This window comes from Myxine glutinosa, chromosome 1 (assembly GCF_964187855.1).
Source record: "Myxine glutinosa chromosome 1, kmMyxGlut1.1, whole genome shotgun sequence".
NCBI lineage: Eukaryota > Metazoa > Chordata > Myxini > Myxiniformes > Myxinidae > Myxine > Myxine glutinosa.
Window position 1 is genome coordinate 380399674 of NC_136261.1, and position 15783 is coordinate 380415456.

Genomic DNA, 15783 nt, shown 5'->3' on the forward strand with positions numbered 1-15783 from the left:
GGATCTGAGGAAGAAAGAGAAAGATTGAAGGAGTATGGTGAAAAATAGAATTGGAAAGGTGAGTATCGGCTGGGGAGGAAGGAGATATGAAGGAAGGAGAGAAAAGGGGCGGGGTGAGACAACACGTGGTCGCGGGTGAGGGAGGGGGAGCTGCCAGGAGAGGAGGAAATTACTAACAAGATCATTTTTTGTGTTTTTATATTTTTGTTTAAGATTTTAAACAGAGGGTAAGAATTTTGGGGGAAGTATGGAGTGATAAGAAAAACAAAGACAAAAGCAATACAATGAAAGAACAAAAGTAAATAAACAACAAAACACCGCCAGGGACCAGGCCCCAAACACGGCACAAACAAAACGACTATTACACACAAGTATGCATGACTTACAAACCGAGATATAACTAGAAATGCACAGTAAACACATACACAGTAAAAAAGATTAGAAATTTGACAAAAACACAAACGGGAAAATACTTAACTTTGATGACGTGGAGAGCTCGGAAGAACACTACCTCGCTGGCGGAACCGGGAGCCAATTGTCAAGTCAATTGTGAATTGTCATGTGTGATTTCAGGGCGGATGGCCGATTAATAGATTTTTCCACAACTTGTGCATTTGTATGGATGTTCACCATTGTGAGTAGTCATATGTGATATAAGGTTGGCTGATTGATTAAAATATTTTCCACAACTTGTGCATTTGTGTGGGCGTTCACCATTGTGAATTGTCATGTGTGATTTAAGGTGGGCTGATCGCTTGAAAGATTTTCCACAACTTGTGCATTTGTATGGGCGTTCACCATTGTGAATAGTCATATGTGATTTAAGGTTGGCTGATCGCTTGAAAGATTTTCCACAACTTGTGCATTTGTGTGGGCGTTCACCATTGTGAATTGTCATGTGTGATTTAAGGTGGGCTGATCGCTTGAAAGATTTTCCACAACTTGTGCATTTGTATGGGCGTTCACCATTGTGAATAGTCATATGTGATTTAAGGTGGGCTGATTGATTAAAAGATTTTCCACAACTTGTGCATTTGTATGGGCGTTCACCATTGTGAATAGTCATATGTGATTTAAGGTGGGCTGATTGATTAAAAGATTTTCCACAACTTGTGCATTTGTATGGCCGTTCACAATTGTGAATTGTCATGTGCCTTGTGAGGGTGGATGATTGATTAAAAGATTTTCCACAACTTGTGCATTTGTGTGGGCGTTCACCACTGTGAATTGTCACGTGTGATTTAAGGTGGGATGAATGATTAAATGATTTTCCACAACTTGTGCATTTGTATGGGCGTTCACCATTGTGAATTGTCATATGTGATTTAAGGTGGGCTGATTGATTAAAAGATTTTCCACAACTTGTGCATTTGTATGGCCGTTCACAATTGTGAATTGTCATGTGCCTTGTGAGGGTGGATGATTGATTAAAAGATTTTCCACAACTTGTGCATTTGTGTGGGCGTTCACCATTGTGAATTCTCATATGTGATTTAAGCATGGCTGATTGATTTAAAAAAATTCCACAACTTATGCATTTGTAAGGGCGTTCACCATTATGAATTCCCATGTGCCTTGTAAGGGTGGATGATCGATTGAAAGATTTTCCACAACTTGTGCATTTGTATGGGCACTCACAATTGTGTTTTCGCAGGTGTGTTGTAAAGCTGGATGAATGACTGAAGGATTTTACACAAATTTTACATATGAATGGGCGTTCATCTTTCACTCCTTTGTGAGCCTGGTGAAAATTATTCCGTGCAAACAATTCATTACTCGTTTTGCTGTGTTTCGAAAAAGTCCTCTTGTATGTTTCAGTTGGCGAGTCCTGCAGGCCTGTGGCTCCGCTGTTCTTGGAAGTAGGTGCAGTCTCCCTTGTACATTCAATGGATCCACCTGTAAATACAACATCACATGACCTGTAAAAGAAATGTGATTCTGTTCAATACTCGTGATATAATTCTGACAAGCGTATGCAAACATGTACATATTGTCCTGTCACCCAGCGATTAAGACCACTGGGTGACGAATGGCCCATCTTTGTTGCTCCCGAAGCGGCAGCCCGAAAATTGGTGGTACTTTTTGGCATGCGCATGGGACAGAAGGCGGCGAGGTGCTAACCTGAACAGAAGCCACACTGGTTTATTCCCGAACCCACGAACAAGGAAACACGACACAACAGATGAAATGCAACACAATAATTCAATGAAAATAAATTAAAGAGGTGAAAAACAAAAGGTGAGGTGAAACTAAAACCTAATTTGACACGTCTCCCATCAGTCACAAAAACACACAGGGGAAAAGCTAATCAAAATAAAATGTTTCCCTTTTAGGCTCCCCCGAAGAGCACCACAAACCAATAGTGCCCCCTCCTCCAATGTTGCAAAGGTTCCAGAAAGCTCCAAAAAGTCTCCTCACAAGCGCACACGAGCCAGCCGCAGCTGAAAGCTGGAGACCAAAGCGACCGAGAGAGCGACTCTTCTTCTTCCATCCCCTCGATGACGTCACTCTGGCCAATCCCGAGCCCCATCGAAACACTCTGTGTCTCCACGACCAATGACATAGCTCGAGGCATGACCTGCCGGTTACGGTCCTCTGGAGGCGGGGTATAGTCGCCGATTGAGAACGTTTGGGGTTCTGACGGCAGTTATGTTGGTTATGGTTGGTTAATGGATGGTTTTATGGCTGGCCTTGTTTTAATTGTAAAAACATAGGGAAAACCCACTGAGGGCAATCACATACTGGGGGAAAACTAATCTTATCCCCTATCTAATTACCATAGCTTTACTTCTTGTGTGAAGACACGAAAACAACTTAAGCTCCGGTTTCCTTCCTCAATACATCAAGATGTCTCCTACTCATCCAAGGTCCATGCTGTACTGATACAATCCTGCCTCCACTATGGTAATCCATCATCTACCCCCACAAACGTAACAATGTGTATTTGTTCCACTGCAAAAAGATTTAAAAAAATATTATTGAGGTAAATATACAGTACTGTGCAAAAGTTTGGGTTTTTCCCAAGATATTCATAATGCTGTGGTTTTAGGACACTGCTCAGAGACAATGGCAAACACCATACAGGTTATTTCGTGTGGTTATTCCATAGTGTAAGATTAGAATAGCTCCTTCCCCTTGTGCAGTGGGTTAGAGTATCATGAAATGCATTGGTGAAGGTTAGAGATGATCTGTTGGTCTCTGTCGTAGCTCTACTCCGAGACAAGACCTTATATTTAAAAAAGGACTCATGAGGCCCTATTAGACCATAAAGACTACATTACACCATCAAGACCCTTTGATATGAGCTCAGCTTTTTAACAACTTAGGATGAACCCTTTGAATACACCAGGCATTCTAAGTCACAGACAAGGTTTCTTATATCTCAGCTTGCCTTTGCTGAGACTAAACATCTCATAACACGTCACATTTTGTGGCGTTTCATGGTTTTCTACATTAGTACTATTGCTTCATGGTTTTCCATGGGAGTACAATTGCATTCGTGATCCACTCACTATTCTTTGTGGTCCCATATGTGCAATAATACATCCAAAATTGTTTGATCGATGTGTTTCATATCCAACATTCTTACCCCAAGTGATAAAGGGTGACGAGTCATGCATGGGTTTGTCGGGAGGATCGGGAAATGAAAGCACAGACCTCTGTGGAAGATCAATTTAAAACATTTTAGAAATTAATTTTGAACTCTGAATTTACAAACTTGTATTTGAAACCGAGCTGGGAAAACCCAGAAAACGATTATTATTTGACATTTGATTCTATTATTTGAACTACACAGACATTCTTACACGATTTCCTTTGATTCTTCATGGTGCAGGGTTGACTCAAACATCACCTGAAAATAGATAATGTGACTAATGCCCTACATTCACCCACTACACCACAAACCTGCATGTCCTCTCATCCCATTCTATTGTGTAAAACTCCGATACAAGACTGAACTCGAGAATTAATTCAGAGATTGATCCTGATGTGCCGACTGTTATGTTATTGTGCTGTTTCTCTTGTAATTGATTTGGTTTCTGATAATCTCTCAAAGTAATTAAACACTTCATATTCAACCACGTGAGGACATTAATTTTTTTCGTCGACACCTCCCAGTGAAGACACCTGCATCACGTAGACCTTAAAAAGGAACATCAGTGGAGATCACAAGTGAAAGTCATGCCGATTGCGTTCTTTGATGTGGAAAGAATGGTTCACGTAGAATTTCTTCCCAAATGCGTTACTGTTAATGCGGCTTTCTATATGGAAGTTGTCAAACGTTTTTTAATCTTTGAAATGTTTTTTTCAAATCTTGGGCATTTTTGTTATGGATATCACCCCAGACAAGGCATACACCACTCTAAGTTTGGGGAAAGAGAAAGTTAGAAAAAGATATGGATAAAGCAAAACAAAATAAAAATAAATAAATAAAAGAATAAAACATCCAAGACACCGGAAGTAGCAGAGTTCGGGTAAAATGCGATTAAACCAAGTTCGTTCTCCGTCATGATTAGTCCTCAATATTTGATCAGACGTTATGTTCATCCTCAATTATGATTCGTTCTCCATCCCAGTTGAGCTGACATTTTCTTAGCCATTCCAATGAGCCTATTGATTTCTGATTGGTGCCAGTTTATTAAACCGCAGCTATATTGGAACACTGGTACTTTTTGTTTTAGTTTCTACTTTTAGTTATTCTGTCAATATTTCGTCATTTGTGGTGAAGAGCATTAAATCATTAATGCACAGTAGATGTGTCACCTTTCCTATTTCTTTGGATGTTCTTCTCTTGGTTGTAAGGGGATATCCATGTCCTTGTTTGGTGATGAGGTTACTGTGTGTGTGTGTGTGTGTGTGTGTGTGTGTGTGTGTGTGTGTTTACAAAAAGTGATCACATGAGGCCAAATATAGTTGAATTGTACTCTTTCCACCAAGGCTACAAAGTTCACCACCATATCATGCCATCCACTTCCCCACCCAATATATTATCGAGACACATGAACCACAACCCAACAAAACACGATTATCGGCTGACTGTTTCCTCCCCTACTCCTCTTGCTGTTACTACTTCCTTGCATCCATCCAACTGTGGCCTGACTGCCCTACTATCAATTTGTTGCCTTTTATTCCTTGTCACCTCACTTTTCCATGAACCAAGATCATATATAAACATGTAAAATAAATCAATAAGAAAAAAGAAGTGAAATGTCATAGCCCCCTTTGTTTTACTAATTTTGCCATACAGAGTTAAAGGTCGTCAGTCGGCCATCTTTAGTTGGATTGCAACACAAAATCTTCTGCATGTGTATACTCTCATACATTGTCGTTGTGAAAAGTTTGAACAAAATTAGTCCATGCATTTCATAAATGGTTGGGGACATGGTTGAGGAACAAAATGGCCACCAATCAGCCATCTTCGATCGAATCTCGACAGCTAAGGGTGTGCATATGTATCCCATTAAAGCGCGGCGTTACGCGCGCTGCTTGCGAGCAAGGAGGAAGCGGACAAGCGGTAACTTATAAGCGTCTTTATTTCAGGAGCTCACTGTAACACTGGCGCGCTCCGGGCTGCGCGCCCGGTGTATATCATGAGGCCACGCCTACCCTCGGGCGTGGCCACCGCCCACTTGGTGCGTGGAATGATGTCACCACGCCAGTGGGCTTTTGTGTCCGCCACACGCGCCCCCCCAGAATTCCCGCGCACCTGGAGGGCCAGTTTGCGGGGCAGACGAATGACCCGGCCGAAGCGCCCCCTGGCGATCGGCGGCGTCCGGGGTGCAGGGATGCCAGGTGGGATGCCCCTGGCTGCCCCTGGGATGGGTGCAGGACCGGGGGCGGCGTGGCGGCGGGGCTGGGCGGTGCCGGGGGTCCGCCCGCAGGGGGGCGGCCCCGACATGGGGGTCGGGCCACTGGTGGTGGATGGTCCACGTCGAGGTGGGCCGGCTTGAGGCGGTCCACCGAAACACGGTCAGGAGTACCGCCGATGTCCAGGGTGAAGTGCTTCGCCCCGGTCTCCAGCACGCGGAAAGGCCCGTCGTACGGGGGCCGCAGTGGTGTCCGGTGGGCATCGTGGCGGATGAAGACGTACTCCGCTGTGCGAAGCTCCGGGGCGACGTGCGTCGGTGGGTGCCCGTGGCATGCCGTTGGCACCGGGGCGAACCTCTGGGCGGTCTCTTGCAGAGCGGAGCGCTGCTGTGCCACGGACCATGGTGCCGTGGAGTCGGGGAGGAACTCGCCCGGCACCCGCAGCGGTTGCCCGAAGACCAACTCCACCGCGGATGCACGCAGGTCCTCCTTGGGCGCCGTCCGGAGGCACAGCAGGACCCAGGGGAGCCTGTCGACCCAGCCGCCGTCGCGGAGGGTGGCCCGGAGCGCGGCCTTCAATGAGCGGTGAAATCGCTCTCACAGGCCATTAGCCTGGGGGTGGTAGTCCGTGGTTCGGTGCAGCCGGACCCCGAGCCCCTGCGCGACCGCCCCCCAGAGCTCTGAGGTGAACTGGGGGCCGCGGTCGGATGAGATGTCTGAGGGGGCGCCGAACCGGGCGACCCAGGTGGCGATGAAAGCCTGCGCGACATTGGCCGCCGTTGTCGACGCCAAGGGCACGGCCTCCGGCCACCGGGTGGTGCGGTCCACCATGGTGAGGACGTAGGTGAAACCCCGCGAGGGGGGCAGAGGTCCCACCAGGTCCACGTGGACGTGGTCAAACCGGCGTTCCGGCACCGTGAACGGGGCCAACGGGGCCTGGGTGTGCCGGTGCACCTTGGCGCGCTGGCATGCGAGGCACGTCCTGGCCCAGCCGCGGACGGCCTTCCGGAGGCCATGCCAGACGAACTTGTTGGCGATCAGCCTTTGGGAGGCCCTCTCGCCCGGGTGGGACAGGTCGTGGATGGCGTCAAACACCTGGCGCTGCCAGCCCGCGGGCAAGATGGGGCGAGGACGCCCGAGGGAGACGTCGCACAAGAGGGCCGCGCCCGCGCTGTCGAACGGCACCTCGGTGACGCGGAGGCCCGTGACGGCGGTCCGCAAGGCCTGGACGTTGGGGTCAACGGCCTGGTCCGCTGCCATCCGGGCATAGTCGATGCCGAGGTGGACTGCGTGGGCGACGGCCCGGGAAAGGCAATCCGCCACCGGGTTGTCCTTCCCTGCGACGTGCTGGATGTCCGTCGTGTACTCGGACACGGCTGAGAGGTGACGCTGCTGCCGGGCCGACCACGGCTCGGTGACCTTGCCCATCGCGAAGATCAGCGGCTTGTGGTCGACGAAGGCAGTGAACGCACGGCCCTCGAGCAGATGGCGGAAGTGCCTGACCGCCAAGTGAAGCCCGAGCAACTCGTGGTCGAAGGTACTGTAACGGCATTCGGGCGGGCGAAGCTGCCGGCTAAAGAACGCCAGCGGTTGCCAAGCTCCACGCACCCATTGCTAGTGCACCGCGCCCACCGCGTAGTCAGAGGCATCGGTGGTGAGGGCGATCGGTGCATCGGGCGCCGGGTGCGCGAGCATGGTGGCGTTAGCCAAGGCGAGCTTCGCGCCCGTGAATGCCGTGTCCATCTGCTCGGTCCAGGTAACGTCGCCTTTGCCCGGCTTACCTCGGAGAGCTTTGTGCAGGGGGCGCAGGAGCTGGGCGATATGGGGCAGGAACCGATGGTAAAAGTTCACCATGCCCAGGAACTCCTGCAGCCCTCTGATCGTGCGGGGGCGCGGAAACCCCTTCACCGCCTCCACCTTGGCCGGCAGGGGGACGGCTCCGTGCCTGGTGACACGGTGCCCCAGAAAATCGATTATGGCGGCGCCAAACCGGCACTTTGCGGGGTTCACAATCAGGCCATGCTGGCCCAGGCGTTCGAAGAGCGTGCGGAGGTGGCGTAGGTGCTCTTCGCGGGACGCGCTGGCGATGAGGATATCGTCCAGGTAGACGTAGACAAAATCCAAGTTGCGCAGGACGCTGTCCATCAGTTGCTGGAACGCCTGAGCCGCATTCTTCAGACCGAAGGGCATGCGCAGGAACTCGAAGAGTCCGAATGGCGTGATGACCGCCGTCTTCGGGACGTCCTCCGGCCTGACGGGGACTTGATGGTAGCCGCGTATGAGGTCCACCTTCGAGAAGAAGGACATGCCCGCCAAACGGGCGGAAAAGTCCTGAATGTGGGGGACGGGGTAGCGGTCGGGAGTCGTGGCGTCATTGAGACGGCGATAGTCCCCGCACGGTCGCCATCCCCTGCCGGGCTTCGGCACGATGTGCAGCGGCGACGCCCAAGCGCTCTCTGAGCGCCGAAAGATGCCGAGTCGCTCCAGGGTAGCGAACCCCGCTTTTGCCACCGCCAGCTTCGTCGGCTCGAGGCGGCGTGCCCGGGCGTAGACCGGTGGCCCGACGGTGGGGATGTGATGGGCCACCCCATGCTTGACGGCCCCCGCCAAGAAGGTGGGCCGCGTGAGGGCCAGGAAGCCGGCGAGGAGGCGGGTGAATGCGTCCGCTGCCGGAAGCGTACAGACCAACGTGGCCGGAACCGAACCGTTCGGCAAGCCACTTGGCAAGCCGCTCGTTGAGCTGCTCGCCGAGCTGGGCAACGAACAAGCGAGCGAGCTGAACGTCTCGGCCTGGACAAGACGTCTGCGCTTGACGTCGACCAGGAGCCCATTAGTGCACAGGAAGTCCGCGCCAAGCAGTGCCATGGGCACGTCGGCGGTGACGAACGTCCATCGGAAAACCTGCCCTCCGAACCGCAGAGAGAGGCAGCGTTTTCCGTACGTACGGATGGGCGTCCCATTCGCGGCAAGCAGCGCGGGGCCCCCACCCGCGGCGTGCTTGTCTGACGTGCCGGCGGGAACGACACTCACCTGCGCTCCCGTGTCGCACAGGTAACGGTGCCCGGAGAAGGTGTCCGTTATGAACAGCAGGCTGCTCGAACGGCCGGCACTCGTCGCCACTATTGAGCGCCTGCCTGGGCGTTTCCCGACCTGTTGAAGGAGCATGGCGGATGACACTGCCGAGCTTTGTGGCCGAACTTGGCGTGGAACCAGCACCAGGTGGTGGAGCTGGAGGAGCGCGGCTGGCTCCGCCAGGCCGGTGGAGTTGGCGGGTTTCCCCGCGGTGGCAGTTTTCGCCGCGGCGGTGGGCGGGGCGTGGCGGCGGTCACGAGGTGCGTATCAGCATGCTGTGTATGCTGTATAAGCTGATGCAGTGGATCAGCAGCATCAGCAGCATTATCAGCATCAGCCACGAGGGCCGTGACGGCCACGTCGACTCTCGCCCGCGTGTCCGAAGCGGCGAAGTACTTGTCCGCCTCGGCTGCCAATGCTCGGGGTTCCGTTAGCCCGGTCCTGGCCAACGTGAGGCGAACCTGCACTGGAAGTTTGCGATGGAAAAGCACCCGGAATAGAGAACCGGGGGCTTCGTCGCCCAACAGTGACAGCATAGGGTCCATTCGGACCGACGGGCGCGTGTCACCGAGCTCGGGGAGATCCAGGAGGCGGTCGGCCCGTGCGTCGTCCATGAGGCCGAACGTGGCTAGGAGTAGCCGCTTGAGTGCCTCGTACTTGTGGCCGTCCGGTGGGTGGCGAAGGACGGACACAACTTGAGCGGCCGTGCCGGGCCCGAGGGAGGCGACGACGTGGCAATAGCGCGTGTCATCGCCGGTGAAGCGCCGAAGCTGAAATTGGGCTTCGGCCTGGATGAACCAGACTTCAGCCTGAGCCTCCCAAAATTCGGGAAGTTTGATGAAGTTGGCCATGGCAATGGCGTCGCGTGTGGAAGGATCGCTCCGGCAGATCAAACGTCGAGGGGGTCACCAGTAAAGCGCGGCGTTACGCGCGCTGCTTGCGAGAAAGGAGGAAGCGGACAAGCGGTAACTTATAAGCGTCTTTATTTCAGGAGCTCACTGCAACACTGGCGCGCTCCGTGCTGCGCGCCCGGTGTATATCATGAGGCCACGCCTACCCCTCGGGCGTGGCCACCGCCCACTTGGTGCGCGGAATGATGTCACCACGCCAGTGGGCTTTTGTGTCCGCCACACCATCATTCATTTTCTGTGTCCCAAGTTTGAACAATATTGGGAAATGCATGTCCGAGAAATGGTTGACGATATGGTTAATATTGAATTTATATATTTTTTTACAACAAAAAATGGCATATTTGATCAGATCACAAAATAAAGTGAGGTGCACATATATGCCGTCATGTGATGCTTATGCCAAGTTTGATCAAAATCGTACGATTCATATTCAATAAATGGTTGGGGATACGTTTAAGTAACAAAATGGCTGCTGGTCAGCCATTTCGGATCTGATCTCAAAGGAAAATGCATGCATATGTTAGCCATTATTCATCATCTGTTTGCCAAGTTTAAACAACATTAGTAAATGCGTGTCCGAGAAATGGCTGAGGATGTGTTCAACATAGAGTGTTTTTACACCTAAAATGGCCACCAGTCAGCCATCTTTGATTGCAACGTGAAACAAAATGATGTGCATATGAACACCATCATGTGTTGTCTTTCTGCCAAGTATAAACAAAATCGGTCCATACATCTCCGGTATATGGTTGCAGACGAATGGACGAGTCCCAATCCATCAACCCCATTTTGGACAAATTCAAACAGTTGTCAAATTAAAATTAAATCAGAATTCATGATTGGCCAAATTAAGGAAAATAAGATACAACAAGGTATATTATTGTTGGTTAAAATATTTGATATAATTATGAAGGGGATAATTGATGTTTGAGAAATTGATCGACAATCATGTTTATTTCTGAAAGCAATTAAATCACAACGTGGTTATTTTTTCTTAACACCAGAGTTCATCATCAAACTGTTCGAAACAAAATGTGAAGACATCGACAGAAACCTTCATGGGGATGGTTCTCGAGGACAGAAGCCTCAGCATCATTTGGTTCAGGTCGATCCAGGTGGATATCAATGTTGTGCTCAGTATTCACTTCCAATTTCACAAATAAATCTGGAAAAGTAACTTTTATTAAATACAGGCACTCTTGTGTCACATGTATAGCTGGTTCAACACTCTTAAAACATATAAATAAATATTGCATTAAAATCGTCAGAAAAAATTAAAATCTCTATCAAAACATTAAAATCTTCCTTGAAGAGAGAAAATAAAAAACATTTCCCTCGGTAATGGCGTCATGTAAAAACATTACGATATCAAAGAATGAAGTTCTGTCCAAACTGCCTCAATGTTATGAGATGCTTCCTCCCTGACCACATCTTCAGAAGAATTTCACCACCACCAAAAATCACAACCAGCAAAACAGAGAAAGATCCAAAACACCCTGAAGACCCAAAACACCCCAATGACCCAAAAGACCCCGAAGACCGAAAACACGCCAAATACCCAAAAGACCCCGAAGACCGAAAACACGCCAAAGACCCAAAAGACCCAGAAGACCCAAAACACCCTGATGAGCCAAAACACCCTGAAGAGCCAAAACACCCCGAAGAGCCAAAACACCCTGAAGAGCCAAAACACCCCGAAGAGCCAAAACACCCCGAAGAGCCAAAACACCCCGAAGAGTCAAAACACCCCGAAGAGCCAAAACACGCTGAAGAGCCAAAACACCCCGAAGAGCCAAAACACCCCGAAGTGCCAAAACACCCCGAAGAGCCAAAACACCCCGAAGACACAAAACACCCCGAGGACCCAAAACACACCGAAGACCCAAAACACCCCGAAGACCCAAAACACCCCGAAGACCCAAAACACCCCAAAGATCCAAAACACCCCGAAGACCCAAAACACCCCGAAGACCCAAAACACCCCGAAGACCCAAAACACCCCGAGGACCCAAAACACCCCGAAGACCCAAAACACCCCGAAGACCCAAAACACCCTGAAGACCCAAAACACCCCGAAGACCCAAAACACCCCAAAGACCCAAAACACCCCGAAGACCCAAAACACCCCGAAGACCCAAAACACCCCGAAGACCCAAAACACCCCGAAGATCCAAAACACTCCGAAGACCCAAAATACCCCCGAAGACACAAAACACTGCCATGATCATGATCATGCATGCATGGCATGATCTGCCATGATCTTTCCTGGGGAAACCACATTTCAAATCTGGCCCCCAAAGCCAGTTGCCGACTGGGCATCCTCGGTCATGCGAAGTTCTTCTTTGGCACACCTGATCTCCTCACCACATACAAGGCTTTCATCCGCAGCTCAATGGAATACTGCTCTCCCCTCTGGGCTGGTGCTCCTGCCTCACACCTAGCTCGTCTTCACGCTGTTGAAACCAAAGCGTTCAGAATCATTTGAATCTCCCGCGATGAAGCTAACTCCAAGAGCCTTTCACTCACTCACCGCAGGCAGGTTGGTGGTCTTTCCGTCTTCTACCGACTCCTCTCTGGCCTTACCCCCCAAGCTCTCTCTGGGCTCTGTCCCCCAAATATTCCTACAGGTCGCACAAGATCTGCCTGCAACCCTCTTATGGTTAAACTGCCAAAATCAAGACTCTCTGCTCACCTTCACTCCTTCATTCCTCTTTTCTCCCGCCTCTGGAACAAACTCCCTCACTCTCTTCAATCCCACTCCACCCTCCAGGTCTTTAAAACAGCTGTTCACCACCATCTCTTATCTTCCCCCATCCAAAACCTTGATCTTTTCTACCCCCACTAATTCACCCCAGATCCACTTTTTTGAAATACCAACTTCTGTCCTGGAATTCATTGGTGTCCTTGTGTTTTATACTTCTCCCAACCCCCTCCCCCCCCCCCCCTTCCCACGCCTCCTCCCCCCAAGCCCTCTCCCTCCCACACGTCTCCCTGCTCTCAAATGTTATGTTTGTGTGCTTCCCCTTCTCTCCCCATCTTGTCTTCCGCTCCCTCTTTTTATATATCTTGTTTGTCTGTTTGATTTGTTTGTGAAATAAATGTTAGCTCTTTCACGAGCCTCGATTCAGTATACAAAAAAAGTAAAATTAAAAAATTAAAAATAAAAACACCCCGAAGACCGAAAACACCCCGAAGAGCCAAAACACCCCGAAGAGCCAAAACACCCCGAAGACCCAACACCCCGAAGACCCAAAACACCCCGAAGAGCCAAAACACCCCAAAGACCCAAAACACCCCGAAGACCCAAAACACCCCGAAGACCCAAAACACCCCGAAGACCCAAAACACCCCGAAGACCCAAAACACCCCAAAGACCCAAATCAACCCGAAGACCCAAAACACCCATGGACTTCTGCGACTCACTGGGACTGACACAATCTGTCAATTTCCTGACCCGGATCTCAGTCAACAGAGCATCTTCTCTTCTGGACTTGGTTATGACTAACTTCCCTGAAAATGTCTGCTGCTCTTCTTCTGCTCCAATCGGCTCATCTGATCATGTGCTTGTTAAAGATGACATCTCTCTGACCATTCTCAGAGAGCCTCCTCAGCGTCGACGAATCTGGCATTAAACTCAGGCCGACTGGCACAGTCTTCAAGCAGCCATCAATCATCCGGACTCGTCTCCCATCTCTACCGCCTCTGACATCAACTCATCTTGGGAATTCTTCCAAAGTAAATTGCTCTCTCTCTCATGCACAGATTTATCACGTCTCGTCTTCAGTTGTCATACCCTTCCTCCCGTCCATGGTACACGGAATCTTGTGGTGAGGCTGTTTCCCAGAAACAACTTGCCTTTGTCTCCTGGAAAGCAAATGCAATGGAAGGAAATCTCATTTCCTTTCACAAGGCCCGAAACAAGTGTGTGTCCACCCTCAGGAGAGCCAGGAAACAATATCTCTCCATTCTCAAGACCGAACTCTCTTATCTGTCTCCCTCTTCCAAATCCTGGTGGCATCTGGTCAAATTTGTTTCTGGTGTTTGTTCCCCTCCATCCCCTCCCTCACCTCAAATGGCTACATGGCTGACTCCGTACCTGAAAAAGCTGAATGCCTCATCTCTGTGTTTGCCCTCTAAATCTTGTGTCCCAAACCCATCCCTCTCTGTACCCACCAAACCCAGTCATACCCAGCTACTCCTGGACTCTGTGTCCTTTCCTCCTGACATGGTGGAAAAGTTTCTGTCAACCCTTGACTCTGATTCTGCAACTGGACCTGATGGCATCAACCCACGGGTCCTAAAAGCCTGTTCTTCCACTCTTTCACTCCCTCTCTCTGTTATCTTCACCCTCACTTTTGCTCAAGGTCATCTGCCATCTGCTTGGAAATCAGGCAACATCACCGCTTTGCACAAAAAAGGTGCAAAAACAGATCCTAGCAACTACAGACCAATCAGCCTTCTCCCAATTATCAGTAAAGTCATGGAATCCACATTGCTTCAGATATGAAATCTTTCCTCTTCTCCAATGGCTTGATCTCTGATAATCAATTTGGTTTCAGACCTGGTCACTCTACTCTGGACATGCTGCTTCTGCTTTTTCAACAATGGATGGAGGTCCTCAATGCCAAACAGGAAATTAGAGCTGTCTCCCTTGACATATCACGTGCCTTCGATACGGTCTGGCACCCCGCTCTGCTCACCAAACTCTCCTCCTTTGGTATCCATGGAAATCTCCACGCATGCCTGGCGGACTTCCTGTCTAGTCGTAGTCAATGTGTGGCCCTGAATGGGTTTCTCACATCTCCTCTTCCTGTTCAGGCTGGAGTTCCCCAAGGCAGTGTTCTGGGCCCTGTGCTTTTTCTGGTCTTCATCAATGATCTCCCTGACTCTCTTGAAAATCCTCTCTATCTCTTTGCTGATGACTCTATTCTCTGTCGCTCCATTCCTCATCCCTCAGATTGGCAGTCTGCAGCCTCCTCACTCTCTGCAGACCTGGACAAAATCGCAGACTGGGCAAACAAGTGGAACATGTCTTTCAATCCTGACAAATCTCACACTCTCATGATGTCTCTCCGAAAAGCCCAACTGGACAAACCTCCCATCCACTTTCTGAATAATCCTCTCCAAGAAGTTCTGTAACTCAAGCTTTTGGGTCTCACTATCTGCCATGATCTTTCCTGGAAAAAACACATTTCAAATCTGGCCTCCAAAGCCAGTCGCTGACTGGGCATCCTCCGTCATGCGAAGTCCTTCCTTCGCACACCTGAGCTCCTCACCACATACAAGGCTTTCATCCGCAGCTCAATGGAATACTGCTCTCCCTTCTGGGCTGGTGCTCCTGCCTCACACCTAGCTCATCTTCACGCTGTTGAAACCAAAGCGTTCAGAATCATTGGAATCTCCCGCGATGAAGCTAACTCCAAGAGCCTTTCACTCACTCACCGCAGGCAGGTTGGTGGTCTTTCCGTCTTCTACCGACTCCTCTCCGGCCTTGCCCCCCCCCCCCCCCAGCTCTCTCTGGGCTCTGTCCCCCAAATATTCCTACAGGTCGCACATGATCTGCCTGCAACCCTCTTATGGTTAAACTGCCAAAATCAAGACTCTCTGCTCACCTTCTCTCCTTCATTCCTCTTTTTCCCCGCCTCTGGAACAAACTCCCTCACTCTCTTCAATCCCACTCCTCCCTCCAGGTCTTTAAAACAGCTGTTCACCACCATCTCTTATCTTCCCCCATCCAAAACCTTGATCTTGTCTACCCCCGCTAATTTCACCCCAAATCCACTTTTTTGAAACACCAACTTCTTTCCTGGAAGTCCACGCAGTGTCCATGTGTTTTGTACCTCTCCCACCCCCCCCCAAGCCCCTTCCCATGCCTCCTCCCCCCAAGCCCTCTCCCTTACACAGATCTCCCAATGTCCCTGTTGTCTCCTGTTTCCCTGTTCTCTCCTGTTGTACTTGTGTGCTTCCTCTCTCTCCCCATCTTGTCTACCGC

General features: G+C 50.2%; 1 protein-coding gene across 1 annotated transcript; it reads right to left on the minus strand.

Moving 5' to 3' along the window:
• Positions 1-586: 586 nt before the first annotated feature.
• Positions 587-1615, minus strand: LOC144889903 (uncharacterized). Its single transcript, XM_078771114.1, has one exon. The coding sequence runs from the start codon at positions 1568-1570 to the stop codon at positions 587-589; it is 984 nt and encodes a 327-aa protein (XP_078627240.1). The 5' UTR covers positions 1571-1615.
• Positions 1616-15783: the final 14168 nt, after the last annotated feature.

What these genes read in the sequence shown, in the direction of transcription:
- LOC144889903 (XM_078771114.1), bottom strand. Translation starts at nt 1,570, where the DNA reads ATGGGAATTCATAATGGTGAACGCCCTTACAAATGCATAAGTTGTGGA.